Source organism: Mustela erminea, chromosome 17, assembly GCF_009829155.1.
Source record: "Mustela erminea isolate mMusErm1 chromosome 17, mMusErm1.Pri, whole genome shotgun sequence".
In the NCBI taxonomy this organism is placed as follows: Eukaryota; Metazoa; Chordata; class Mammalia; order Carnivora; family Mustelidae; genus Mustela; species Mustela erminea.
This window is the reverse complement of record NC_045630.1, coordinates 68,829,749-68,854,819: the sequence shown is the minus strand read 5'-3', so window position 1 is coordinate 68,854,819 and position 25,071 is coordinate 68,829,749. Positions and strand designations below refer to the sequence as shown.

General features: G+C 52.7%; 2 protein-coding genes across 4 annotated transcripts; one reads left to right on the top strand and one right to left on the bottom strand.

The window, feature by feature from the left end:
- Nucleotides 1-366: 366 nt before the first annotated feature.
- Nucleotides 367-17,760, bottom strand: CCT3 (chaperonin containing TCP1 subunit 3). 2 transcript variants are annotated; one of them, XM_032318097.1, is made up of 14 exons: nucleotides 17,730-17,760; nucleotides 15,889-15,950; nucleotides 15,248-15,298; nucleotides 15,090-15,152; nucleotides 14,005-14,101; nucleotides 8,194-8,311; nucleotides 6,169-6,355; nucleotides 5,440-5,589; nucleotides 4,548-4,680; nucleotides 4,292-4,373; nucleotides 3,101-3,281; nucleotides 1,436-1,681; nucleotides 1,045-1,176; nucleotides 367-710 (listed from the first exon to the last, which is right to left on the bottom strand). In XM_032318097.1, the coding sequence occupies exons 1-14, from the start codon at nucleotides 17,758-17,760 to the stop codon at nucleotides 606-608; spliced, it is 1,638 nt and encodes a 545-aa protein (XP_032173988.1). In that variant the 3' UTR covers nucleotides 367-605. The 2 variants fall into 2 exon arrangements, with proteins under 2 accessions (XP_032173988.1, XP_032173989.1); XM_032318098.1 differs by lacking the exon at nucleotides 17,730-17,760 and adding an exon at nucleotides 17,112-17,130 and having other exon boundaries at nucleotides 606-710.
- Nucleotides 17,761-18,068: 308 nt separating this feature from the next.
- TSACC (TSSK6 activating cochaperone) lies at nucleotides 18,069-24,393 on the top strand. 2 transcript variants are annotated; one of them, XM_032318154.1, is made up of 4 exons: nucleotides 18,069-18,181; nucleotides 18,846-18,902; nucleotides 23,094-23,216; nucleotides 24,165-24,393. In XM_032318154.1, exons 2-4 carry the CDS (start codon nucleotides 18,869-18,871, stop codon nucleotides 24,380-24,382), a joined length of 375 nt encoding a protein of 124 aa, XP_032174045.1. In that variant the 5' UTR covers nucleotides 18,069-18,181; nucleotides 18,846-18,868; the 3' UTR covers nucleotides 24,383-24,393. The 2 variants fall into 2 exon arrangements, with proteins under 2 accessions (XP_032174045.1, XP_032174046.1); XM_032318155.1 differs by lacking the exon at nucleotides 18,069-18,181 and having other exon boundaries at nucleotides 18,198-18,902.
- Nucleotides 24,394-25,071: the final 678 nt, after the last annotated feature.

Here is a 25,071-nt window from a genome sequence, read left to right as displayed (position 1 = left end):
GATTCTGAAAGTTAAAGGGAACAACAGAAAAACCCCAGGTTCATGCTCTTTAGGGCAAACGCCTGAGCCGTGGCGCGCACTGGGTGTTGCTGTCTACACAACCCCCAGCGGGAACACCCAGGGGCTGGACAGGTTCCTCCTGTTCTCTGGGCCCTTTATACAAGGCGGTGCTGCTTCCAGTGGGAAGTCCGACCCTTTGGATTCCAAGAGTCTTCCCGACCAGCACCTACTGGGAAGTCTGAAAAACGCCTTCAAGGAGGCGGGTGCCTGCCTCCTTCCGGTCCCCCTTCCTCCCCAGTAAGGTCTCCTCCTCCTCCCTCTTCACCAGGAGGCGGAGATAAGACTCAAGACTGAAAAACACAGAACCACCGTCTCAAATGACTTAGATTTAATCGTCGGAAGCAAACTAAATTAAATGGAAAGCTTACAACAGAGAAGAATTACATGTCAGCGCCTTTTGCAAACTGAGCTGGGGCAGAAAAGGGGCTGGGCTGCCCCTCAACCCGAACCCTTCCAAGCAAAGACATCCACAGTGTCCCTGGCGGTCTGGCTCAGGGAAGAGGGAGCCTCTGCCGGCTCCGCGTCGAGGTCTGGGTGCCGGCCACTCACTCCTGGCCAGCATCGGGAGCCCCGCCTTGCCGGCTCTGGTCATCCCCCTTCTTTTTGTGGCCCGAGACGATGTCATCAATCCGCAGCAGGAGAACTGCCGTCTGGGGGAAAACCACAGCCCCAAAGAGGTCAGCAGAGACCGCAAGAGCGCTTGTTTTCTTTAAAACCCAACACCGAGCTCCTCCACGTAGTTAGCATTTTATCTGCCGTCTACCCTGACGGAGCTGGCACGGAAAACGCAGCTCTCCCTCAGCAAGGGCCACATCTCGTGGGGTCACCTTGCTTTCTGCATGAGCTAGAGGGGGGTACAGAAAAGGATACTCCGCGAGACCTTCCGAGAACCCTCTGTCTTCTAAGCCCCCTTCAAGATCGAGCCCAACACGCTGGTTTCCAGGGACGTGCCCGCCCGCGGCCCAGCGCACTCAGGTGCCTCACCTCCACTGCCGTCTTGTACGTCTGCAGCTTCACGGCCAACGGCTCCCAGATGCCCAGTTCCTTCATGTCCACCAAGGTGCCTGTCTCACCATTTACACCCCACGTCTCACAGTTCTCCTGGGTGTGCTTGGCCTGGAGTCGGAAGAAGTATCAACAGCTCAAGGGAAAACACCAGAAACAAGTGGGCAGGAACATGACATAATAAGGCAAAAACAGTGACATGAGACAAGGTAATGACAATGACTGCAAACACATCGAGTGTTCGGAGAGAGAGAGGGGACACCTGAAGGTACAAGCTGTCAGGAGAGCCAGACGCACAGATGTGAACCATCCCCCTGGGCCAAGCAGCTCTCCCCACCCCGTCAGGAGCAAAGCGTGGGAAGGAACTCACCCGAAGGGAGGTAAGCAGACGAATGGTGCTGGCCCCACAGTTCTGGATCAGGGTGCGAGGGATGACTTCTAAGGCCTGGGCAACAGCCCTGTATGGCCACTGTTCCACACCGGTCATGGCCTTGGACTTCTCTGTCAAGGCGTGGGCCACGGCCATTTCCGAGGCCCCACCCCCCGGAACCAGCTGGGGGTCCAGGAGGACGTTGCGGCAGACCTGCATGGCATCCTGGAGGTTGCGTTCCACTTCCTTGGGAAAGCAAACGGATGACATGAAGCCCAAGGCTGGGGACTCAGGGACACATCAGAGGCACTCGAGGGCTCCCTAACTGTCACGTCTGGTAAACCATCAAGGAGGGGCAGCTGGAAAGGTCCCTAGAACACTGTGGGGCAGAGCAGACGCCCTGCACCTCGCAGAAGCACAGGGACTACAGGTGTGTGAGAAGGCGGGGGGTGAAGTCAGGCGACACAGAGCAGTCCCCCTCCGTCCCGTCCCACGGCGCTGCGGGAGCCGGGCGCCACAGGCCCTGCTTGTGCACCTTTGGGTAAGTTACCTAACCTGGGACAAAAGTGGTATTTGTAACGTCAGCTTAAGAAATAAGGAAGCAGTGGTTACTGGGGAAATGGTGAGTCACTGCCAAACGGGTATGTCTGGCAAGATGACAAGGTTCTGAAGATCTATGGCCCGAGAATGTAAATATGTACGGAACTACATACTCAAAAATGGTTCAGATGGTAAATTTTATGTGGTTTTTTTATAATTAATAATTTTTTAAAAATTACATACACATGTAATCTCTGTACCTAAGGCGGAGCTTGAACTCAAGCTGCGTGTTTATCCAGTGAGCCAACCCAATGCCCCTAAAAAATTGTTTTTCAGGGCGCCTGGGTGGCTCAGTTGGTTGAATGTCTGCCTTTGGCTCAGGTCGTGATCCTGGGGTCTCAGGATCGAGTCCTACATCAGGCCCCCTGCTCAGTGGGGAGCCGGCTTCCCCTTCTCTGCCTGCTGCTCCCCCTCCTTGTGCTCGTGTCAAATAAAATCTTTTATTTTTTTTTTAAAGATTTTATTTGACAGAGAGAGACACAGAGAGAGGGAACACAAGCGGGGGGGCCGGAGAGAGCAGCAGCTTCTCCCTGGGCAGGGAGCCTGATGTGGGTTTGACCCCAGGACCCTGGATCATGACCCAAGCTGAAGGCAGACATACAACGACGAAGCCTACCCAGGTGCCCCAACTAAATAAGATCTTTAAAAAAATTATTATTCACTTAAAAAAGAAGATACTTGTGGCCACATATCAAAAATTAAATGGCTATGAATGGGCAACAGAAGGATTTTAGGTCTTAGGGGCCTCTCTCAAGAAACAGAACGACCCAGGGCACCTGGGGTGGCTCAGTGGGTTAAAGCCTCTGCCTTCGGCTCAGGTCATGATCCCAGGGTCCTGGGATGGAGCCCCGCTCGGGCCCTCTGCTCAGCAAGAAGCCTGCCTCCCCCTCTCTCTGCCTGCTTGGGATCTCTGTCAAATAAATAAATAAAATCAGAAAGAAAGAAAGAAAAGAAAGAAGAGAGAGAAAAGAGAGAAAAGAAAAAAGAGAAAAAAGAGAGAAAGAGAGAAAGAGAGAAAGAAACAACGACCCAGTTCCGGCGCGCACGCCCCCAAGGCAGACTCACGGAGAGCAGCTCCTTGCTGGCCCCGCGCAGGAGAACAGTACAGGCCTTGGGGTCCTTGCAGTCGGTGATGAACGTGAAGTACTCGTCTCCAATTTTCTTGATTTCCAACACGCCTGCTCCTGTCCCAACATCTTCTTCTCTCAGCTCTTCTGGCCGGCTGACTATCCGGGCCCCGCAAGCTCTGTTGACCAGATTGGGGGGGGCATGTGACTTTGGGGGCTTCTACTCATCTTCCCAGCCGGAGGCCAGTGGCTGGGGTAAGGCCCGAAGTGGATTGCTGGAAACACGGCAACGTAACGCGGGAGCTCCTGGCTGCCCGGCAGTAAGATTCTCAAACACGTGTATGTGACGTGTCCTTGCACGGACAGGGCTAATAAACTGCAAATACACGGAACAATGAGACAAGCAGGTGCAGTTTGACCCGAGGATGTTCTGTGGCCCTTCGGCACCGGACAAATGTGCTCCTGGGCGCATCTACCGTGTGCGCCACGTTACAGTCCTTTCCAGACGCGCTGCGTCCCGCAAGGCCCAATGAGAGCTCCAGGCCAGTAACGGAGCTGCACTCAAGACAGCGTGAAGTCCAGAAGGGAGGAAAGGGAGTCCGTGAGTGTGCGTCTGACTCCACTCCACGGAGCACGGAACTCACCTGCCCGGGCCCCCCACTCCCGGGCCCCCCACTCCCGGGCCCACGGTCCGCCCTCTGTAGCTGTGCGCACTCAGAGCCCTTTCAGAGCTGGCGGAAGTATAACACTTGACTTGGATCTGATATTTGACACTGGGGTAGACTCAGCTTTTTAAAATAAAAATTAGTATCAGAAACGAATGGTATGTGAACACAGAATCTGCAAACAGCGAGTCAGTCGTAAGCTACATGACCAGCAGCTGAAGATCCAGTCAGGGAATCCAACAGCCGTGCTCTAGGCCGAGCTACCGCAGACAGGCCGTGACAGACCCTGAGGCAGGGACCACAGACGTCTAAGCCTGAGCCTGTCACTACTGGCCAGCAGCAGGCAGCTGCGGGTCCGGAGCCTTTCTGGAGACAGCACACAGCTAAGCCCAGGTTATGGCCATCAATACCCAATCTGACTGTGTCCTACGTTAAACCTTTTCAGGTAACAGGAACCACATTATAAAGCTCCAAAAGGAAAACACACGGGAAGGAGGAATCTCATCTTCACGTGGCCAACTCACCTGGCGATGCGGTTGTTGTCTGTCTTCCGGACTCTGCGGATGGCTGTGATGTTGGCCCGCATGAGGTAGTGCTGAGCTAAATCTGTAAACCCGAGAACAGAGACGTCAAATTGGAAGCCGGAATCCTGGGTCCTGAACCGGTGTCATCCCCAACGTACCCCACACCGTCGCGTTTACATTCGGTCCACGCCAACGGGGGGCGGGGGGGCAGCCACCCTCTTCTGCTCACCGGGAGGGGAAGCGAATGGAGTCCTACCTGAGATGCCCTTCTCTGTGATGACCACATCGGGCTTCAGACGGATGATGTCCTCACAGAGCTGCTGGATGTACTCCTCCTCCATCTGCAGGATCCGCGTGAAGTCCTCCTCTCTCGTGATCTCGATGTCAGTCTGCGAGGTGGAGAAAGCTGCGGACTTACAGGTCCGAGAGGCCTGCCGGCTGGAAGCCCAGCCCTCGGGAGCCCGTTCAGCTCCAGCCCTGCAGCTGAATGCCTTCACTTTTTTTCCTTTTTTTAAATTAACACATAATGTCTTATTGGTTTCAGGAGTGTGGTTCCGTGTTAATGTTTAATTACACATTAAGTGGAAATGTCAAAGGCAAAGGCATTCAGGGGAGTTTGTGGCCTGAGGTCCCGGACCCTAGTGCAATGTTCCCTCCGGCCCGTCAGTGTGCATAGTATCTGGGTCTTAATTCTTCCTGCCAACAAAATACACCTTCCTCCCAATGCCTGCGTTAACGAGCCTGTTATTTTATTCTAGCCACACAGAGTAAAAGCCTGGAGAACCTCCTCCCTCTGAAAATTCCTTGACATTCCCAAGCTGAATTACCCCTGACCCTATGTTCTACTCGTGTCAGGAGAGGTGGCATGGCAGTATGGAACCGAAGCCAACAGAGCTGCGTTCAAACCCTGACCTGGCCGGGACGGTTGTGTTCCCCAATTAATCTACCTTCTCTGAGCTTTGAATCCCTCAGCTGTGAAGGGAAATCAGAATCAGCTCCAACACCGGGAAAGGATTCCCGTGGGAAGCAGAAACTAGACATGCAGGTAGCGGACGCAGCAGGCAGGGTAACAAACACGCCTTTACTTCCGTGTCCTATTCGCATCCGAGTCCTCCCCCAGCGGTGAGGAGGCGGGCCGGGAGCCTCACCTGGCTTTCTCCCTTCTTGTACTCCAGAGAGGAGTCCAGCAGCACGATGCGTGGGTTCTTGATGTAGCGCCGCATTCGGGGATGGGTCACGTCTTTGTTAATCATGACTCCCCGCAGGACACACGAGTCTTCAATGATGCCCCCCGGTATCTGAGCAAAAGACCCACTTTTCATCCACAACCAAGAGCAGCCAGTTCTCAACTCCCTTCCCAGACACTCGGCTTTCCCGAATGAGCACATTCAGGTTTCTGACGTCGCTTTTTCCCTGCTGTAACCACACTTCTGCCTCCAGGAGGCACACCAATCACGGACCAGGACCCCGATCTGAAGGTCAGTGGAGACGCTGAGAAATTCAGGGACTCGCAAAGATTCTCTCAGATGTTTTAGGCTTGGGGCTCCACCTACAGGCCCACGGCTATTAATGCTACTTTTGGTCCTCCAAGGAGCAGAGCCGGGGAGCGCTTTCTGGGGCCTGGGTCACAGCCTCACCAAGAGGCCCAGACACAGAGACACCGAGAAGCCCTCCTCCAGCCCCCGGAAGCCTTGCGGAGGAACAGCACTGAAAGCAGCAGAACTATTCTGGGAACACCTCCTGGGTACCTTCTTTTTCAAGCTGCAGTTTTCTGGGCAGCAAATGTTCTAACTATAAAAACACGACCCTCGGTCCTCCCAAGTGAGGCGACTCCCGCTCGGAAGCAGCGCGTCCTGCAAGCGCGCGGACGAGCTCACCTTCTCCACCCGGGCGTACTTCTTGATGTCGATCTCCTTGCGACCGTTCTCCTCAAACTGCACCGTCCGGACGGCGTCGAGGGCGATGCTGCAGGCCAGCGAGGCCCACCGGCTGATGGCTTTGGTGGTGATAGAGCTGTTGATGATGTTCAGCATCACGTCTCGGTTACTGGTGTCCACAGGGGTACTGGAGGAAGAGGCAGGCAGTGTGCTCAGCGGACAGCTCGGACGGTCGAGGAAGTCCCTCATCTACAGCCTAGGGACCCCGGTGGGGGGGCAACGGGCAGAACTGTCCCTCCCCGTGCCTTTCAACAAGACTGCAACTAAGCCCTCCCTGGAAGCGATCTCAAATCCGACCAGTGTCTCCTCATGCCTGACGACCCTCCAGACTTAAGAGTTTACAGAAACATGGTGTGTTCTTTATCTTCTGCTTCAACCAAATAAACTCCACTTTGTAACTTGGGTCAAAACACATTTTGCCTCTGACACCTTATCCCACCACTAGTAAATGCCGAGAGCTCGTCCTGGTAACCCCCCTCAGCCCGCACTATCCTCAAGCAGCTGATTCCGTGGTGAACCACATGCCGTGTTTGTGTTCAGCCTCTCCTAACAGCAGCACACACCTGTATGTGGTGAGACTATCTGCAACCATAAAACCGAAGTTCTACAAGACCTTGGACACCACCTAAACCGAATTTTCATGTAACAGTGTAAGGCATATGCTATGCTATCATTACATAGCTCTTGAATTAATGGATTTTTCTTTTAAAGATTTTATTTATTTGACAGAGACAGAGATCACAAGTAGGCAGAGAGGCAGGCAGAGAGGGGGAAGCAGGCTCCCCGCTGACAGAGAGCCTGAGGCGGGGCTCAATCCCAGGACCCAGAGATCGCGACCCGAGCTGAAGGCAGAGGCTTAACCCACTGAGCCACCCAGGTGCCCCTGGATTTTATTTTTTTTAAATATTTATTTGAGACAGCATGAGCCGGGGGAGAGGCAGACTCTACTGAGGAAGAAGCCCGAGGTAGGACTTAATCCCAGGACGCTGGGATCATAACCTGAGCCGAAGGAAGATGCTTCACCGACTGAGCCACCCAGGCGCCCCAAGAATTATGGATTTTAGAGAAGAAACAACAGCTCGACAAGTATCACCTAGGACATTCAGACAATTATTGTTTGATAAGAGAAACTATCAATTCAGCTCCACAAACTCAATAAGTCCTTTCGTTATCTCTACATTCTTACAGCTTACTTCATAAAAATAATTTCAGGCAAACACCACATTCCCTGAAAGTGCTAGACAGACTTTAACATACACTCCGTTTCTCAGCAGGTACTACAACACACAGCTCGCCAAGTTACTTGAGGCGTATGTACCAAACACCCAACCACAACAGAGTAGAGGCTTTACACAGAATTTTTAAACCCAGGACATTCTGCGTTGTCATGACCTCACATCCTCTGATTTTAGAAGTCCTGCCTTTCCACACTCCTATCGTTACCCTATTAGTACACAGCAGATGAACAGCAAGTTCTTTAATTCCTAGATGGGACTCAAACAGATTTTCAGTCCCACTCCTCCTGACTTTAATGGAAAACTGCCGGCTACCGCCCTCCTCAGCATTTTACTAGAGACTTAACTGCATGAGTCATAATCCTACGTGATGGTAGGGCACTGTAGTATTAAATCCTGAATAATTAGTTATCCAACTCTTCAACTAACTCCCCCCACTGGCATCTAAGCTTTGAGAAGGTGGGTCTATTTTGCTACACATTTTCCATGGCAGCCCCTAACAGGGGAACAAGCAAACTGCATATAACCCGAAGACATGTGGGAGAACTGAACCCAACTCCCTCTGTCCGCTCTGTGCCCTGTGTCCTTGTCCTGTCTTCTGCCGTCCTCCTCTCTCCTCCTCGCATACAGGACGACAGTGTCAAGCCCTGGTGATGCGCCTTCCTTCACCACCGCAGAACACCTCCGTCTTCCAGGCCCCCACGGCTGACAGTAGCTCTGATCTCAATACCTGATCTTCTTAAGGGTGCTGATCATGTCGTCCAGGGCCTTGCGGTACGCACTGATCACCACCGTCGGGTGCATCTGCTGCTCCAGGAAGTGCTCGGCCACAGACAGCATCTCCCCCGCTGAAAAGAGACACACAAGCCATCGTGTTTTTTTTTTTTTTAATTTTATTTATTTATCAGAGAGAGAGAGGGGAAGAGAGTGAGCACAGGCAGACAGAATGGCAGGCAGAGGCAGAGGGAGAAGCAGGCTCCCTGCTGAGCAAAGAGCCCGATGCGGGACTCGATCCCAGGACGCTGGGATCACGACCCGAGCCGAAGGCAGCTGCCTAACCAACTGAGCCACCCAGGCGTCCCAATCGTGTTTTTTTTTTAATAAAGTACCAAGATTTCAAGGCAACTTCATGAGACTTCTAAAAATACCTCATCATTTTCCCTAAAATAGACGGTCCCAAAACCTATGCCAATGGACTGTTAATAAAATTTTTTTGTAATCCAAATTTTATACTTTATACAAGGCAATCCATGAAAAAAATACCCTCACCAGACATGCTTTAAGTGATCGAAGATTGAACACAGTTTATTCACTTGATCTTTCAAGATCAGCGTTTGTCACCAGTTTTCCAAGCAAAAGGAGACATTTTTCCCCCCCAAAGACTCCAGAAGGAAAAACATATAAAGGAAAACGGACTTGTTTATGATTCTCTCGGAACCTGGGAGGCAGAGAAACCATTTGTACTAAAAACAAAAATACACATAAAAACCTTATACCTGGAAGCATAACCACAAAAATTTTACAAAATTTACTGAGAGATTATTTGTGAAACATCCCCTTACTAAAAAAATTTGTCTTTACTTTCTAACACACACAAATAGATATAGAGATGCACATATACACACAAGTCTGTTTCTTCTTCTTTTTTTTTTTTTAAAGATTTTATTTATTTGACAGACAGAGATCACAAGTAGGCAGAGAAGCAGGCAGATAGGAGGAAGCAGACTCCCCGCTGAGCAGAGCCCGATGCAGAGCTCGATCCCAGAACCCTGGGATCATGACCTGAGCCAAAGGCAGAGGCTTTAACCCACTGAGCCACCCAGGCGCCCCACAAGTCTGTTTCTTAACAAAAAAGTTTGGAGAGACAAATGTACTTTTTGTAACAATTAAAAAAAAAAAAAGATCTTTTGTACAATTTGCTTGTACTACCTGTCCACTAACACTGATTGTTAAAATGTACACAAATGAAAAAAAAAATGTACACAAATGTGTCAAGGTTCACAAGTGTACTCTTTGAGAGGCGCCTGAGTGGCTCAATCCTTAAGCGTCTGCCTGCGGCTCAGGTCATGACCCCAGGGTCCTGGGATCGAGCCCTGCATCAGGCTCCCTGCTCAGCGGGAGGCCTGCTTCTCCCTCTCCCACTCCCTCTGCTTGTGTTCCCTCTCTCGCTGTGTCTCTGTCCAATAAATAAAATCTTAAAAACAAAAACAAATGTACTTTGGCACATGCTTCAATGTTTGAATTCGATACCTTACACCAATTCCTAAGTGACCAAAATACCTGTTAAAATAATTAAGCAATTATTTTTTTACAGACTTTATTCAGTTTGAGAGCGAGCGCACACACACGCATGTGCACACGTGGCAGGAGGGGCGGAAGGGGAGGAGGGGACAAGCAGACTCTGCACCGAGTGTGGAGCCTAATGCGGGGCTCGATCCCACGACCCTGAGATCATCATCTAAGCCATAACCAAGTCAGACACTTAACTGACTGAGCCCACCCAGGTGCGTCCAGAAATACGCATTTTAAAATACGCTGGAGTAAGTTCACTTAGGAAAGGGTATGGCCTGTTAGAGAACAGTGAGGACAACTTCGAAGAAGAATGACTCTAGGAACAGCAGGGTTTTCTTTATCAGAGCTACCTAGACTCGTGGATACTTAACCCCTAATCTCTCCGGGAGATTTAACTAGGTTATTAGCTAGGAAAGCCTGCCTGGTGCCTACTGCTCATCTGCAGCCACGAAACAGTGGGAAAGCATATCAAGTCTGTCTTCCTTCTTGCATCCTCCGAATTTTCCAAGCACAGAACTAGCCACACCTAATTTTCACTCCTCAAAGAGAACCGGGTCTGAACAAATGCTTAGTGGGCACCTGGGTCGCTCTCCAGGTTAAGCATCCGACCCTGGGTTTCGACTCAGGTCATCTCAGGGCCAGAGGAACGGAGCCCTGAGTCCAGCTCCGATCAGAAGGGGGTCCGCTGAAGCCCCCCTCTCTCCCTCTGCTCCCCGCCCAACCCCAGCTCACGCTCCGTCAAAAAATAACCAAGTGTTGGGCGCCTGGGTGGCTCAGTGGATTAAGCCGCTGCCTTCGGCTCAGGTCATGATCTCAGGGTCCTGGGATCGAGTCCCACATCGGGCTCTCTGCTCGGCAGGGAGCCTGCTTCCCTCTCTCTCTGCCTGCCTCTCCGTCTACTTGTGATTTCTCTCTGTCAAATAAATAAATTAAATCTTTAGGAAAAAAAAAAATAAATAACCAAGTGCTTAGTTGGTGGTGACACACTACATCTCCACCCAACTCTCTACTTCCTAAAAATAACTGAAAACATCACTTTAAAAGTTCATACAATAATTCTGTTATATGCACTCTACTTCCAGGCATGTGGGCCAACATCATAAACTGACATCTGTTAAAAGAGTTCATTTCCTTAAAATGAAACAAGATGGGATTAGGAGGGAGACAAACCATAAGAGACTCTTAATCTCACAAAACAAACTGAGGGTTGCAGGGGGGTGGAAGAGAGATAGGGTGATGGTGATTTCCTCAACAATGTATTACTGAAATCAGATTTTAAAAAATAAATGCCTTGATTATAAACATTTCTCCATTGACTTAAAACACACAGAGAAATAAAGGCAACGTCAAATTTTCAGAACTGATCCTTTATGATCCTACAGAAAATGGAAAGATGTTATTAAAATATGTACGGTCAAGACTCATTGTCGACATCTGTCAACCGCACAACTGGCTAAAATGTCATCTGTAAGGGCGTCTGGATGGCTCAGTTGCTGAACATCTGCCTTTGGCTCAGGTCATGGTCCCAGGGTCCTGGGATCGAGCCCTGCATCGGGCTCCCTGCTCAGCAGGCAGCCTGCTTCTCCCTCTCCCACTCCCACTGCTTGTGTTCCCTCTCATGGTCTCTGTCAAATAAATAAATAAAATGTTATCTTTGAGCCCCAAATCAGGGGCATTTTCATTGTCACTCACACACACGTGCTGAGATGAACACTCGAGTCACGCGATGCGATGCCCTGCCCTGCTTCAGCTCCCACACTTTATGCAATACAGGTTCACATTTTTGTGCATTTTGTTGACTTCACTGTTTAAACTGGCCCAAGCATAGCACTAGTCCAGCCCAGCCTTCCTAAGTGCAAGAAAAGTGACGTGCCTTACAGAGAAAACACATTACAAAAGCCTCGTTCAGGTGTGAGTTACGGTGCTACTGGCTGTGAGTTCAATGAATCAGCAACATGTATTACATAATGTGTCCTTATTTTTATTTAAAAATTTATTTATTGTGGAGCGCCCAGGTGGCTCAGTCATTTGAGCATCTGCCTTTGGCTCAGGTCATGATCCCTGGGTCCCGGGATCGAGTCTTGCGTTTTAAGATTTTATTTACTTATTTGACAGAGGGATCACAAGTTAGGCAGAGAGGCAGGCAGAGAGAGAGGGGGAAGCAGGCTCTCCGCTGAGCAGAGAGCCCGATACGGGGCTTGATCCCAGGACCCTGAGATCATGACCTGAGCCACAGGCAGAGGCTTAACCCACTGAGCCACCAGGCACCCCGGGCTCCGTTTAGTGGGAACTCTGCTTCTCCCTCTATCCTTCCCCCCACTCATGATCCCTTGCTCTCTCAAATAAATAAAACCTTTAAAAAATAAATAATTTATTTATTTGAGAAAAAGAGAGACAGCGTGTGCATGCCCCTGTGCAAGTGGGCGGAGGGGAAGGGGGAAGAGGAGGGAGAAACTCTCAAGCAGACTCTGCTCAGCACAGAGCTTGACGCTAGGTTTGACCTCAGGACCCATGAGATCGTGACCTAAGCTGAAACCAAAAGTCTGACGCTTAACGACTGAACCACACAGGAGAGCCCACATTGGGCTCTCCACTTGGCAGGGAACCTGCAACGCACCACCCACCCCCACCCCCGTTGCCCTGCTTGCTTCTCTGCCTGCTTGTGATCGCTTTCTCTTTACAAAATAAGTAAATAAAATCTTAAAAACAAAACAAAACAACAAACAGAAACAAAACAAAACAAAAAACAAACCGAGAGGTGCCTGGCTAGCTCACTTGGAAAGGCGTCAACTCTTGACCTTATGGTTATGAGCTCAAACCCCATGCTGGAAGTAGAAATTATTTATTTGGTTGGTTTTTTATTCTATTTATAATTTTATTTATCTGTCAGAGAGAGCGCACTGGCTCACGTGGGAGCACAGGCAGGGGGAGCGGCAGGCAGAGGGAGAAGCAAGGCTCCCCTTTAAGCAAGGAGCCTAATGCAGGACTTGATCCCAAGACCCTGATCATGATCCTAGACAAAGGCAAACGCTTAACCAACTGAGCCACCCCGGTGAACTGGGAGATTACTTTAAAAATAAGTAGGGGAGGCTGGGTGGCTCAGCCAGCTAACCATCTGGTCTTGGCTCAGGTCCTAATCCCAAGGTGCTGGGACTGCGGCCGGTATCAGGCTTCCTGCTCGGCGGGGAGCCTGTTCTCTCTCCTTCCTGCTCGTGCTCTCGATCACTCTCTCCCCCAAATAAATAAAACCTTTCTAAAAAATTGAAATAGAAATAAATAAAACAAACCAAAAAACCCCTCACATTAAGTGAGGTATGAGGGCACCTGATTCTTGGTTTCAGCTGTCATGATCTCATGGTCGTGGGATCGAGCTCCCTATCAGGCTCCAAGCTCCCGTCGCTACGGGAACTCTGCTTGGGTTTCTCCCCCTCTGCCCTCAGCCTCTCCCCTGCCCCCCCCCCCCACCAAACAAATGCAGTAAGGTGTGTAGGTATTAAAGAGTGTGTAGAGGCTCAAAGGAGCCGGACACGGATCTACTCCAGGACGGACGGTTTAGTGCTTGCGAACTCAGCGTCTGTGGTGACTTTCTAGAATGCAACTTACCGTGAATGACAAGAACACACTGTATTTTGTTCAACCAGGTTTTTAGTTCATCCTACACTATAATGAATGTTTTATGCTCACTTGGAGAAAATACACAAAAAATTACCAATAAATTATTTAAATATTTGGAATTAGCGGACTGGTAATAATTTCCTTATTAAAATAGGACACATATGTTATTTCCGATAAAAATCTTCATGTTTTGATCACCTGGGTGACTCAGCAGGTAAAGCGTCTACCTTCGGCTCAGGTCATGGGGATCAAGTCTTACGTGGGCCCCTCCCCTTCTCCCTGTAGCCCTCCACGCTGCTTGCGATCTCTTTGTCTCTCTCTCCGATAAACATATATATCTTTAAAGATTTTGTCCACTTGACAGAGAGAGAGAGAGAGAGCGCGCGCGCACGCGTGCACGAGCAGGAGTGAAGGAGAGAAGCAGGCCCCCTGCTGAGCAGGGAGCCCGATGTCGGGTTCGATCCCTGGACCCTAAGATCATGACCTGAGCCAAAGGCAGATGTTTAATGACTGAGCTACCCAGGCAGGTGCTCCAAATAAATAAAATCTTAAAAAAAAAAAAAAAAAGGGGAAAAAGAAAAAACCTCACGTTTCAATCGAGCTTCCCTTATCAGCACTGCTGTCGCCCTCTTACCGAGAATAATTACTGATGTGGTCCCGTCTCCAACCTCTTCATCCTGCGTCCGGCTAATTTCAATCATGGATTTGGCTGCTGGATGCTGGACTTGAATCTGAGAAGGAAAACACAGATTGCCACGGAATCAGCAATACTCAAAGACCTCGGAACCCACTCTACTGGGTCCTGACTCTTGAGCTGTTATATTCTCTCCCTTATCCAGTACCGTTTTACCACAGCTTACATGATTTTAAGGGCTCTCCAAAATATCTAAGTGAATCCTCTCTCCAAGTCCCCCTCTTTTTAGGGAAAAATGTGTCCCAACTCAACTACTCAAGTTTCTCAAAGACAGAAGAGCCTCTTACTTTCATAGCTTACTTCCCAGGAGCCCCAGTGTTGCGGCTGAACTGTGTTTTCCAAAAGGACAGCTGAAGTCCTACCCTCTGGAAACTGTGAATGGGAATGTTACTGAAACACAGTCTTTGCAGTTGTAATCAAGATCTACAATTAGATCATGTGTGATATTACGACAGACCCTATATCCAATCATTGTTGTCCTTATAACAGAGCCACAACAGGAGAATGGCCTATAACAACTGAGAAGGAGACAGGGGGCGCCTGGGTGGCTCAGTGGGTTAGGACTCTGCCTTCCGCTCAGGTCATGATCTCAGGGCCCTGGGATAGAGCCCCACACGTCAGGCTCTCTGCTCAGTGGGGAGTTGGCTTCTCCCTCTGCCCCTCCACCCGTTTGTGCCTGCTGTCAAATAAAAATCTTAAAAGAAAAAAAAAAAGGAGACTGAGTCCACAGGCCAAGGAATGTCACAGACTGCGGTCAACCACCAGATGCTGGTAGCATCAAAGACAGATTCTTTTCTTGAGCTTTCAGAAGGAGGAGGGCCCTGCTGACACCTTGATTTTTCACTTCTAGCCTCCACTCTATGAGAAAATCAATTTCTGTTTAAAGCCACGGCAGTCCTAAGAAACTAACCATCATGCATACGTAATTTTACGGATCCTTTATAAAATTCCTAGAAAGCAAAACGTTCAATTTTAGTATGTGTGCTGCCGAAGCGAACACTGGAAAGCTAAAGAAAAAGTCACACCTCTCGGAGAATGGCGTTGCCGTCATTGGTCATCACAATGCCTCCCATGGGGTCCAAAAGCATCTAGGACAAAAGTAAGTCATACCTAAGTTACACCTGTTCCAGGTAACAGACAGGAAAAATCTGAAGTCAGAAAGTGCAGGAAGGGACAGGCCTACCTTCATCATGGACTTGGGTCCCAAGCACGTGCGGATGATGTCCGCGATGGTCTAGCGAAAAGAAAATGACAGATGCGGACCACCGGTCAGAAGGCACGTTCGGTACAGGACGTCACAGCCCCAGGGGCTGCTACTTCTCCCCGGGAGTGATTTCAGGGTGGACGCAGAAAGAATTTTTCACAGGAAAGGGGGACGTGGCTTCTGGAGCTTCCGGTTCCCGTAACTCAGGTAACCGCGGGTCCACGTGTTAGCATTTCTTCCCACGACAGGGGCCTCCACACTGCGCTAAACCAGCTCCGGGGAGGTTTCACTCTTTCGTCCAGAAGCACGTGCTGAGTACCCCGCCAGGATCTACAGCGGGCACTAGGAATGCCAACGGGAAGACAGTCCTTTCCCTCAAGTAACTCGTGGGGAATGGCAGGCAGACACGAGCAGGTTACAAAACAATATACACTAACAGAATTATGCCCAGGTATTAGGCCTAACTCACTGCGGGAGAGTATCTTTCTACCTACCACCATGAGAGAAATGGCCTGAAAGGACATTTTCTTCTGCCTAACTGCAAATGAATACAAAAGTACCAGGGAAGGCAGCTGGAGGCAAACTAATCCAAACTTTAAACTACTTCAAAGACACACTACCTTAGCGGCATTGATGTTTCCAGACTGAACTTTTCTTCCAGATTCACGCTTTGTGTTCTGGCCTAAAACAGATAAAATAAAATGCAACAGACCAGGATTCACCCACCGTATAGAAACTCTAATTCCCTGACCTTTGAAAATAAACACACACAGGTGTTCTAGATGTAACAAGGGTCAACCCTCACCGGACCGTACCCTTCAAATACGTGTAAGTTATTGTGTCGACATACCTTAAAAAACTGTTAAAAAAGTAAATATACGTACTTGTGGCTACGTCTTTATGTCAAGCCCTGGCACACAAACAATCCCTAACACTTCAACCCTGGAGCCCTGGTCATCGCCTTCCCACGAACCAAACGTTCACGTATTTACAGCAGATTCATAACCTGAGGTCCACGAGTGGGCCCTAGTGGAATGGTGAACTCCTGGGGTTGGGAGAAAATGGGGAGCTACTGTGTTCTTGTCTGGGAAGAGGCTCTAGAGCGATCAGATTCTCAAAGGACCGCTGACCTAAAAAAAGCATCAATCACTGCTTTATGCAAAAAAGGAAGGGGTTTGGGGGGTTCCTATCTTCCTACTTGGGCAGAGGGAATCACACTGACAGTGCCAGCGCAATCACTGCCGTGCCCCCACGGTGTGCTGTGCAGGGAGAACAAGCTCTGAGAGGGGCTCGGTTTACCAGACACGCTCGCTCCACACTTGGCTGGAACAGGAATGCCTCAGGGACCCCTACCATCAGCCAGAGCTAAGCACGTATCCTGACAGGAGGCCTACTCGGTTCTAGCCACTAGTGCCAGGGATAAACGCAGACCTGGAAAAGGCTTCACGATGCACCACTCGGCCCTGGGCCCGCCCCATGGAGACAAGCCCGTGGCTCCAACCAGACCAACCTAATGCTCCCCTCCCTCCTCTCAAATCACACACTCCCTACAGGTTAAACGGGTAAAATTTTCACCCAGTCGTCTCATCTACACGCTCAGGACCCTCAGCATTTGGATTCCCGTTTCAGGTCGCGGTAACTAAAGTCCCGCCTGGACTGTCCGGCAGACTCATCAGAACGAGGGCGGCTTTGCCCCAGTTCGGTGAAATCTTTTTTTTTTTTTTTCCCTGAAAACAGTTATTTCCTAGGGACAGGGAAAACGGAGGAAATCGCGTTATTGCATTTTTGTACACCGAAACCCGTAAGGGAGGGACGAGAGCCTGTAGCGGGGTACACAAGTTACCCGAAAAACGGGAACGGCCCAAGCGAGGACAATGGAGGTGGCCCTCAGAGAGGAATCCAGGAAAACTCCGCAGGAAAGATCGCGGCGCAGAGGACACCCAAGCCGGACCCCGCAGCGCGTCGCTGGAGGGGACCCCGGGGGCTGCCACGGAGACTGGCCGCGGGTACCACCGGCGGTGCGCTGACCCCCTTTTCGGCCGCTCCCCCCCCCCCCGGCACCTAATCCCCCCATCCCACGGGGACAGGCGCCTGCGCCGCCAGAAAGGGCCGCACGCTCGAGCCAGGCGAGCCGGCGGGGCCCCGCGGCCACGGCCCCACCGGCCACGGCGCCGAGGCCAGGCCAGGCCAGGCCACATCCCACTCCCCAGCCCCGCACCGAAAACCACGCGAGCAGGGGTGCGGCGGCGCGGAGAGCGCGAGTGCCCGCAGCCCGGCGGCTCGGCCAGGGCCAGGGAGACCAGGGACCCGGTCGGGGCACTCGGGGGAGCGGCGGCGGGGGCTTCCGAGGCGACGGGAAGGCTGCGCGGCCCGACCCGGGCGGGACCGGCTGGGCCCCACGGCGAAGTGCGGAGGGAAGGGGCGGAAAGGGGGTCCCTGCCCCGGCTTCCCCCCAACTCACTGAGCACGAGCACCGGACGATGGCCCATCATGGCGGCGCGATGCAGAGCCCGGTACCCAGCGCTGGGGCGACCGGCAGAACCTTCTGGAGAGAGAGAAGCAGAGAGAAGCCCAGAAAACGCTGCCTCCTCAAGGCTCACACCTTAACCCGCTACCCTCCGGGCCGCTGCCAATCACCGCAGCCAGCGCATTGACCGGCACGAAGACCGGCCAATCGGCTTCCTTAGCCCCGCCCTCGACGCCGGAACGGCCGGGCAAGCTAGATGGAGAGCGCGCGGCGCCGGCACGGGGAGGGCGCGGGCGCTTGCGCAGTAGGGTGGCCGCTCCCGGCCGCGTGCGGCGCGCGGCTCGGCGCAAGCGCGGAGGCCGGGGCGGTTGGCCGGCGCGCCACGGCGCATGTGTGTCAACTGCGAGGGTGGGTGCCGGGCCGGAGGCTTTAGAGTGACAGCGCAGGTGAGGTGCCCGAGCCGGCCGGCGTGCGGGGTGCGCCCCGGCCGCGGGGGGCCCTTCCCAGCCTTAGCTGCGGGAGGAGCCGCGGCGCGGGCCGCCTCGGGAGCTGGGTCGCTGGGGCCGGCTGGGTGGCAGAGCCCTTCTCGGGGCGCGCGGCGAGACCCCGCGCGCGGCCCCCGCGCTCCCTCCGCAGGTGCCTCCCGCAGACGCCAGCCCGCTGTCCGGCCCGCAGCGCGCCCCCGGGGCTCCCGTCCCGGCTCCCCCGCGCCCTCCTCCTGCGCCCCACTCCCGGCCCCGCACCGAAAACCACGCGAGCAGGGGTGCGGCGTGGGGAGGGGAGCCGGGGCCGCGCAGGGCAGGCGGGGGGCTGCTGCTGCGGGACGGAGCCGTGGGGGAGGCCCCGCTCGCGGGAGGCTCCTCGCCAAGCTCTGGGCGTAGTTCCCGACCGCTCGGTGCTGGAGAGCGGGAGCAGCGGCGGCAGACCTGCTTGCGAGCTAGCGCAGCCCCGCGAGAGCGCCGGCGACCCCGGCCGCGCAGCCTGGGCCGGGACGTACAGCAGGACCTCCCTCCCGCGCGCGCCTCCCGAGATGCGCCGGAGAGAGCCTGAACCGTCGCTGGGGGTGACAGCGCGGGCTGTCGGGCCCGTAACGCTGTGGTTCTTCCCCAGGCACCGCACCTGCTGGTGTCCCGATGGAGCAGCGTGCTGGCGGTCCCAGCGGAGAAGGTGTGTGTCCGAGGCCCTGCACCCACCCCCCACACACACCAAAGCCAGGCCTCCATAATTGCTCAGAATTCGGGAAAATGATTCTAGTTATATATATATATTTCCCCCTGTTCTCTCTGTTAAGTGGAACGTATCTGTAGCTGTTCTACGGTTTCCCATCAGATGGAAACGTTGCTGGGGCGCCTTGCGGGCTCCGTCAGCAGAGCTTGTGACTCCTGAGCTCAGGGTCATGAGTTTGAGTTCCATTCTGGGCCTAGACCTTCCTTTAAAAATAAATAAATAAGTGGGAACACTGCTGTATTCCCAGGGCCTAGAACTGGATCTGTTACATGATAGTTGCTTGAGGACACGTTGATGGAGTACATTGTTCTTTGTTTCCCTCTTACTGCTTAGAACACGACTTCATGCACAGGGATTCCAGGAGACCTAGTGGTGGGAAGAGAAAACAGATACTCCGTTTGGGGGGGGCGGCGCAGTCCCCCGCAGTCCGGCTCAGCCGACTGGGGGGTGCCTGGAGCAGCCGACTGCAGAACCAGCCACTTCTCCGTGGGTGGAGTAGATGACTCCTACCGGAGAGGGTCTGTGTCACAGCTTAGACGGAACAGACTAACTCTCTTCACCGCCGTCGGGGCTGGTAAAGAGCATGACCACGGAGCCCCCAGGCCGGGACTTAGCCCCAGCACTGCCACGTGGCTAGTTGTGGAATCCTAGGCAAATTTCCTACCTTAAGTTTTTTCAGATAAAATGTGGAGAAGGCTACCTACTTCTTACGGTCATTGTGAGAAATAGGTAATGTCCATAATGCACCTGTTCCCTTTACTTCCTGTGTTCTGCTTCCCGAAGCTGCTTCCCAGCCTCCTTCCCCTTTGTGCTGCCGGAGGTGTGGTTCCTGCCCGTGCACTGTGTGTCAGTATTCCTCACACCTTCACACCTTCCAACCTGGTGGGAAATATAGCCTCCTACACCTAGGAAGGGACTGAATTGTGGAGAAGTGCATTTGTATGGAAGTTAAAGTTAGATTTTCCCCAATGGTGACAATAATCACGAGACCCCGTTTCAGCTTCTGTCTTCTTACCATCCCACACGAGCCTTCAAATGTCAGAGGAGGCGTGGGGAAAAGGAGATGGGGGGCCTACAGCCGGGCTTGGAAAATGCGCAAACACAGCCTAAAAAACCCCCAAAGACGAATTTCCTTCACCTTCACCAGGAGTAGGGAATAAAACAGATTTGCATTTTCATATGCCTTTTTTTTTTTAAGATTTTATTTTATTTGTCAGAGAACACAAGTACGCAGAGAAGCAGGCAGACAGACAGAGGAAGGGAACAGAGAGCCTGATGGGGGGCTCATCCCAGGACCCCGGGATCATGACCTGAGCCGAAGGCAGAGGCTTTAACCCACTGAGCCACCCAGGTGCCCCAACAGATTTGCATTTTCATAGGCCCAGTGAGTCTCCAAGTAGAGAGGACCTCAGCCTGGCACCCGGCTATGAGGACTCTCCGTCCCCTGCTGGGCGGGGGGGGCCTTTGTTGCACTTGGAGTTAAGGACAAGAACATGACATCTTCCTTCATTCAACCTACCTGTCACACCTCTGCCCCAGGCTTGTTTCCTCTGAAGACAGCCGTCCTGTATCTTCATCCCCAGGTCCCGGCTGAGACAGGATCGCTTTGGGGAACACAGTCCCCGGCTGCCCAGATGGGCTCTAGGTTAGGTGCTCTCTCACACTTCCCGGTGGAATGACGCACATGCTCAGTCGCTTAGTGGCTGTCTACACGGCAGCGCTGTCAGCTCCCTGAGAGTCACTTAGTGGCTGTCTACACCGCAGCGCTGTCCGCTTCCTGAGAGTCGCAACCGTGCGGGTCTGCTTGCTCTGGCATCGTCAGTGGTGGACGCTTGCGGGCATCGAGCTGTCTCCTAGGTGTGTAAGTGAGCCGGTGGAGTCCGTCTTTCTGTCCCCCTTGATCTCGGCCTGGCAGTGACTCGCGGTCTCGCTCGGAGACTCAGCCGCTTTGCCTCTCCATCCGCCGCCTCTGTACGCTTGGCCACTTCTCATCTTGAAACTCCCGAGGAAGAGCTCCCCAAGGTCCCGTTTTTGCTCTCCCGTTTTTCACTCTAGAGAGCTCGTTTATTTTTCACCTTCTTTATCCCCTTTTTGGGGCTGGCCTGGTAGTTTGACCTTTCCCCTGAGCTCAGTGCCGTTTTTCTAGGCATTTCTACTTGGACTGTCTCGTCTCCACTCATTCAGTATGTCTGAGTTGGGAACCCAACTCAGACTTCCTTGGGTAAACAAGGAAATTCGGAGGTTTGTGCAGTTGGGAGGGAAGCTGAGATGGTCGCAGGACAGGAAGAAGGCCCTGCAGGAGCGGGGGCCTCCGGGCCTGCACTGAGGGATGTGGTGCCGGCAGCCGTTAGTCCGTCCATCTCCCCGGCACTCTGGTCCGGGCTCTCTTGCTCGTGTCTGCTCCTTGCAGCGCGCTGGCCGATTTCAGTAGCTCTCCTCTGCCCCAACTTCACATTTTCCCAGCATAGCAGATCAGAAGAAAGCAGACTGCTTGGACAGCCCGATCCGTCTGTGCACTCCCCCCGGCCCCTCGTGCTTACGCTTGGATCAGCCACATGGCCGAGGAGGATGAGATACCGTGGTTGGCCTGTGTTGGGTCCCACGCCCTTTCCTCCTGGGAAGCCGGGCCTGGTGTCCCAACCAGAAGGGCCTGGAATCTGAGAAGAGTAGTTTTTCCAGAGGAAGTGTTGCTCACTAAACAAAATTGACACATGTCTTCTGTGGGACCCATGACTTTCTCCCTACAAATGCACTTTTCCTTCTAACTTAATTATTTGTGCCCAAGGTCATGTATTTCCCCGTTCAAGAACTTCCACATCCAGTCTCTTTTAATTCCTGGAAATTAATAAAATAGAGTTTTTATCACATTTTCTGATCCTAAAAGGCTCAGTGGCTTTCCACCGGATTCAGGAGAAAGCCTGAAGTCTCAGACTCACTGTTGTGAAGGGCCCCCCGCGGCTCCCCTGCTCTCCTGAGCCTCTTTCCCCCCAACTTGAAGTATCTTTTCCGGTAGATACCCTCTCCTGGCCGGGGGTCTTCCCCAACTCCCAGAGTTGTCTTGAGCTCTTGTTCCTTTCCGAAAGCATCCATTTCTGCATCCAGTCACATACTTAGGATAACTACGAGATAAAAGGCCTCGTTTTGGGGGCACCTGAGTGGCGCAGTTGGCTGAGGGTCTGACGTGATGTGGGATTGGCTCGTGATCTCCGGGTCGTGAGATCGAGCCTGGCACCTGGCTCCGTTCCCCGGGCAGAGATTTTCTATCTCAAATAAATAAGTTTTAGAGATAATAATAACAGTAATAGCAACAAAGTTCTCATTTTCACCCAGATTGTCAGAAGCACATTGTTTAGGTCCTTGGGTGGTTATTTTTTTTTAAGATTTTATTTATTTGTTTATGTATTTATTTGACAGACAGAGATCACAAGCAGGCAGAGGGGTTGGGGGGGAAGCAGGCTCCCTGCTGAGCAGAGGGCCCGATATGTGCCTCGATCCCAGGACCCCAAGACCGTGACCTGAGCCGAAGGCAGAGGCCTGTCCCACTGAGCCACCCAGGCGCCCTGATCCTTGAGTGGTTATATCTCACATTTCGTCATCAGTGTGCTATTCATCTCCCAAAGAGATAGTCCCGGGGAAGCCACAAGTTCGAGACCCTGTGTTGCGCGAGTGTCTAGCACAGGAGTAAGCACGTGGCACACGTCCACGAGAACTTCTCAGATGTTAGCTGAGCCCATCCCTGCTTGGCTTCCCTTACTCTCACTGTGGCTTCTTTTTTGTCTGTCTTACGTCACTTCCTTTGGAGCTATTGAGTGCAGGGCCTTGGTACCTGTGTTCATAGACCAAAGGCAGGGGTCGAGTTAGAAGGGCCATCCCTGGGGGTGCCTGGGTGGCTCAGTGGGTTAAGCCACTGCCTTCAGCTCAGGTCATGATCCCAGGGTCCTGGGATCGAGCCCCGCATCCGGCTCTCTGCTCGGCGGGGAGCCTGCTTCCTCCTCTCTCTCTGCCTGCTTGTCATCTCTCTCTGTCAAATAAATAAATAAATAAATAATCTTTTAAAAAAAAAAAAAAAAGAAAGAAAGGCCATCCCTTGTGAGAAATGACTCTGATTAGTTGCCTCTGATTTTGTTCCAGCCAAAGAGGAAAGTAATGCTGTGCCTCTTTGTCGAGCCAAACCCTCCCCTAGCTTTATTAATCTTCCAGCAAGTTCCCCACCGGCCACTTCCCTGAACATCCAGAAAACAAAGCCGCCCTCAGGTAAGGATTTGGGGAGGGGGGAGGTTTCCCCAAGGAACCCAGCGCTGGATGGGGAGGGCCTGCACGCAGGAAGTGGCCTGAGCTCTCTCCCTGTTGATCTGGTACCAACCCCGGGTCACTGGCAGCTTGCTGATTGTTCAGGTCAACTGATAGCGTTTTCTTCTGGATTCGACCAATTTGTGTTGGTTTCCTTATTCGCATATTTACTGGGCGAGGCGGGACTGAAGGGAAAATTGTATTGCTCGCTAGTAACTTTAGTTAAAAAGCGGCCAGGGGAGGAAACGGTAGGCAGTCGCTCACATTCCCGTGGGGACATGCGTGGGTGTTTCGGACACCTGCAGGGCCTAACCAGCACTAGACCATACGACAGGTCATGACAACAGTGTTTGCTGACCTCAGAGTTTAGCAAAGGAGCCACGGCCAGTAAATACACAAGACATAGGCACATCACTGCCAGAGTTAGCCCGGAGCCGGCTGTCGTCCTTGAGAACAGGAGCAACGTGACGTGACACAACAGGACGGACTGCGGGTCCCCGCTGACCCCACGCCGCACCAGGCTGTGGAAGGGTCGTCCCACTCGCTCCTCAGTACGTTCGGAATACTTAGACGCCAGCACGCTTCTAGGTGCTGCGGATAGAACAGCGAAGGAATCAGAGCCTCCTGCCTTCCCGGAGCTTACGTGCTCGAGAGGGGCTTAGACAACCATTAAACAAGTGATTGCAGACCAGGCGATGTGATCACAAGTACTATGGGGGAAATTTTGGCAAGGGACAAAGTAACAAATCCCAGTGACAGTTTTCCAGTTAAAATAGTGCGGCCGGGTGGGTGACCGCCGAGCACCGGCGCATGCGGGCTGAGTTGTGCGGGCACGGCTGGAGCGTTCCCCACCGCGGTACGGTCTCCGCGCCTCCCTCCTGCCCCCGGTGCACCTCCTCTGCTCTCCCTCAGGAGTTGACCACAAGCCCACAGAATGCCTGGGCCTCCTGGAGTGCATGTACGCCAATCTCCAGCTCCAGACCCAGCTCGCCCAACAGCAGATGGCTATTTTGGAAAATTTACAAGCGTCCATGACACAGCTGGCTCCCGGGAGGGCAAGCAAGAACTCTACTCTCCCAGCCTTACCCCGCAGCCTGTTGTTCAGTCACCTGCCCCAGTCCACTAAATGACTCGTGGAACAGAGTTACTGTGTGCGTCTTCTGCTTTCTCCCCGGCAAGCGCTCGGTGGAACCCAGTGTGTAGGAATCCTGCACATGGCTGGTTCACAGTCAGTGCGCGCAGGGTGCAAAGCACTGGGAGGGTCACCGGGGATACGTGTCACGGTAGAGACCGTCTTGGGATATTTACCATCTAACAAGGCAGCTAAGCTAATTCCTTGCAAAATGTAGCAGTCCTTGGAGGGGGGCTGCAGGGGGGCTGCAGGGGAGGGGTCTTTAGGGAGGGCAGCTGTACCCATCTTGGACTCTGTGAAGGGCTGGGCGTGGGGCTTAGGCAGATGAAGTAAGGGGAGGGCTCCTGTCAGTGGAGGGGCTTGGACAAGGACCTCGAGGTGGGAGAAGAAGCCACTAGAAATTAGGAGAATCTTTCCTCCCCAACAGAGGATGTGAGGGAGAATGGAGAGTGCTGAGATCTGACAAGGCAGCTTTCCCCGGGCCATGGGACTAAGCGCAGCCACTAGAAGCTCTGATTCTATTGGAGGCACTGACGATCCGTTGGAAGCCTTCGGAGAGCAGCAGGGCACCTGTAAGGTCATGGGAACACCACGGGCAGGCATTCTGGGGCGGAAGGGCGATGGCGCTCGTGGGACCTGAATCAGTCGATAATATGACCTGATGTGAGACTACTGTCGGCCGGATGG

Bases quoted from the DNA above. Each gene is read 5' to 3' on its own strand.
- CCT3 (XM_032318097.1), bottom strand. From the start codon at position 17,760: ATGATGGGCCATCGTCCGGTGCTCGTGCTCA. The intron at 15,299-15,888 runs GTAGTGTGTCTT...TCTTTTCGCTAG, and splicing joins GAAACATCAATGCCGCTAAG to ACCATCGCGGACATCATCCG. The intron at 1,682-3,100 runs GTGAGTCTGCCT...TGCTTTCCCAAG, and splicing joins CCAGCAAGGAGCTGCTCTCC to GAAGTGGAACGCAACCTCCA.
- TSACC (XM_032318154.1), top strand. From the start codon at position 18,869: ATGGAGCAGCGTGCTGGCGGTCCCAGCGGAGAAG. The intron at 18,903-23,093 runs GTGTGTGTCCGA...ATTTTGTTCCAG, and splicing joins TGGCGGTCCCAGCGGAGAAG to CCAAAGAGGAAAGTAATGCT. The intron at 23,217-24,164 runs GTAAGGATTTGG...GCTCTCCCTCAG, and splicing joins GAAAACAAAGCCGCCCTCAG to GAGTTGACCACAAGCCCACA.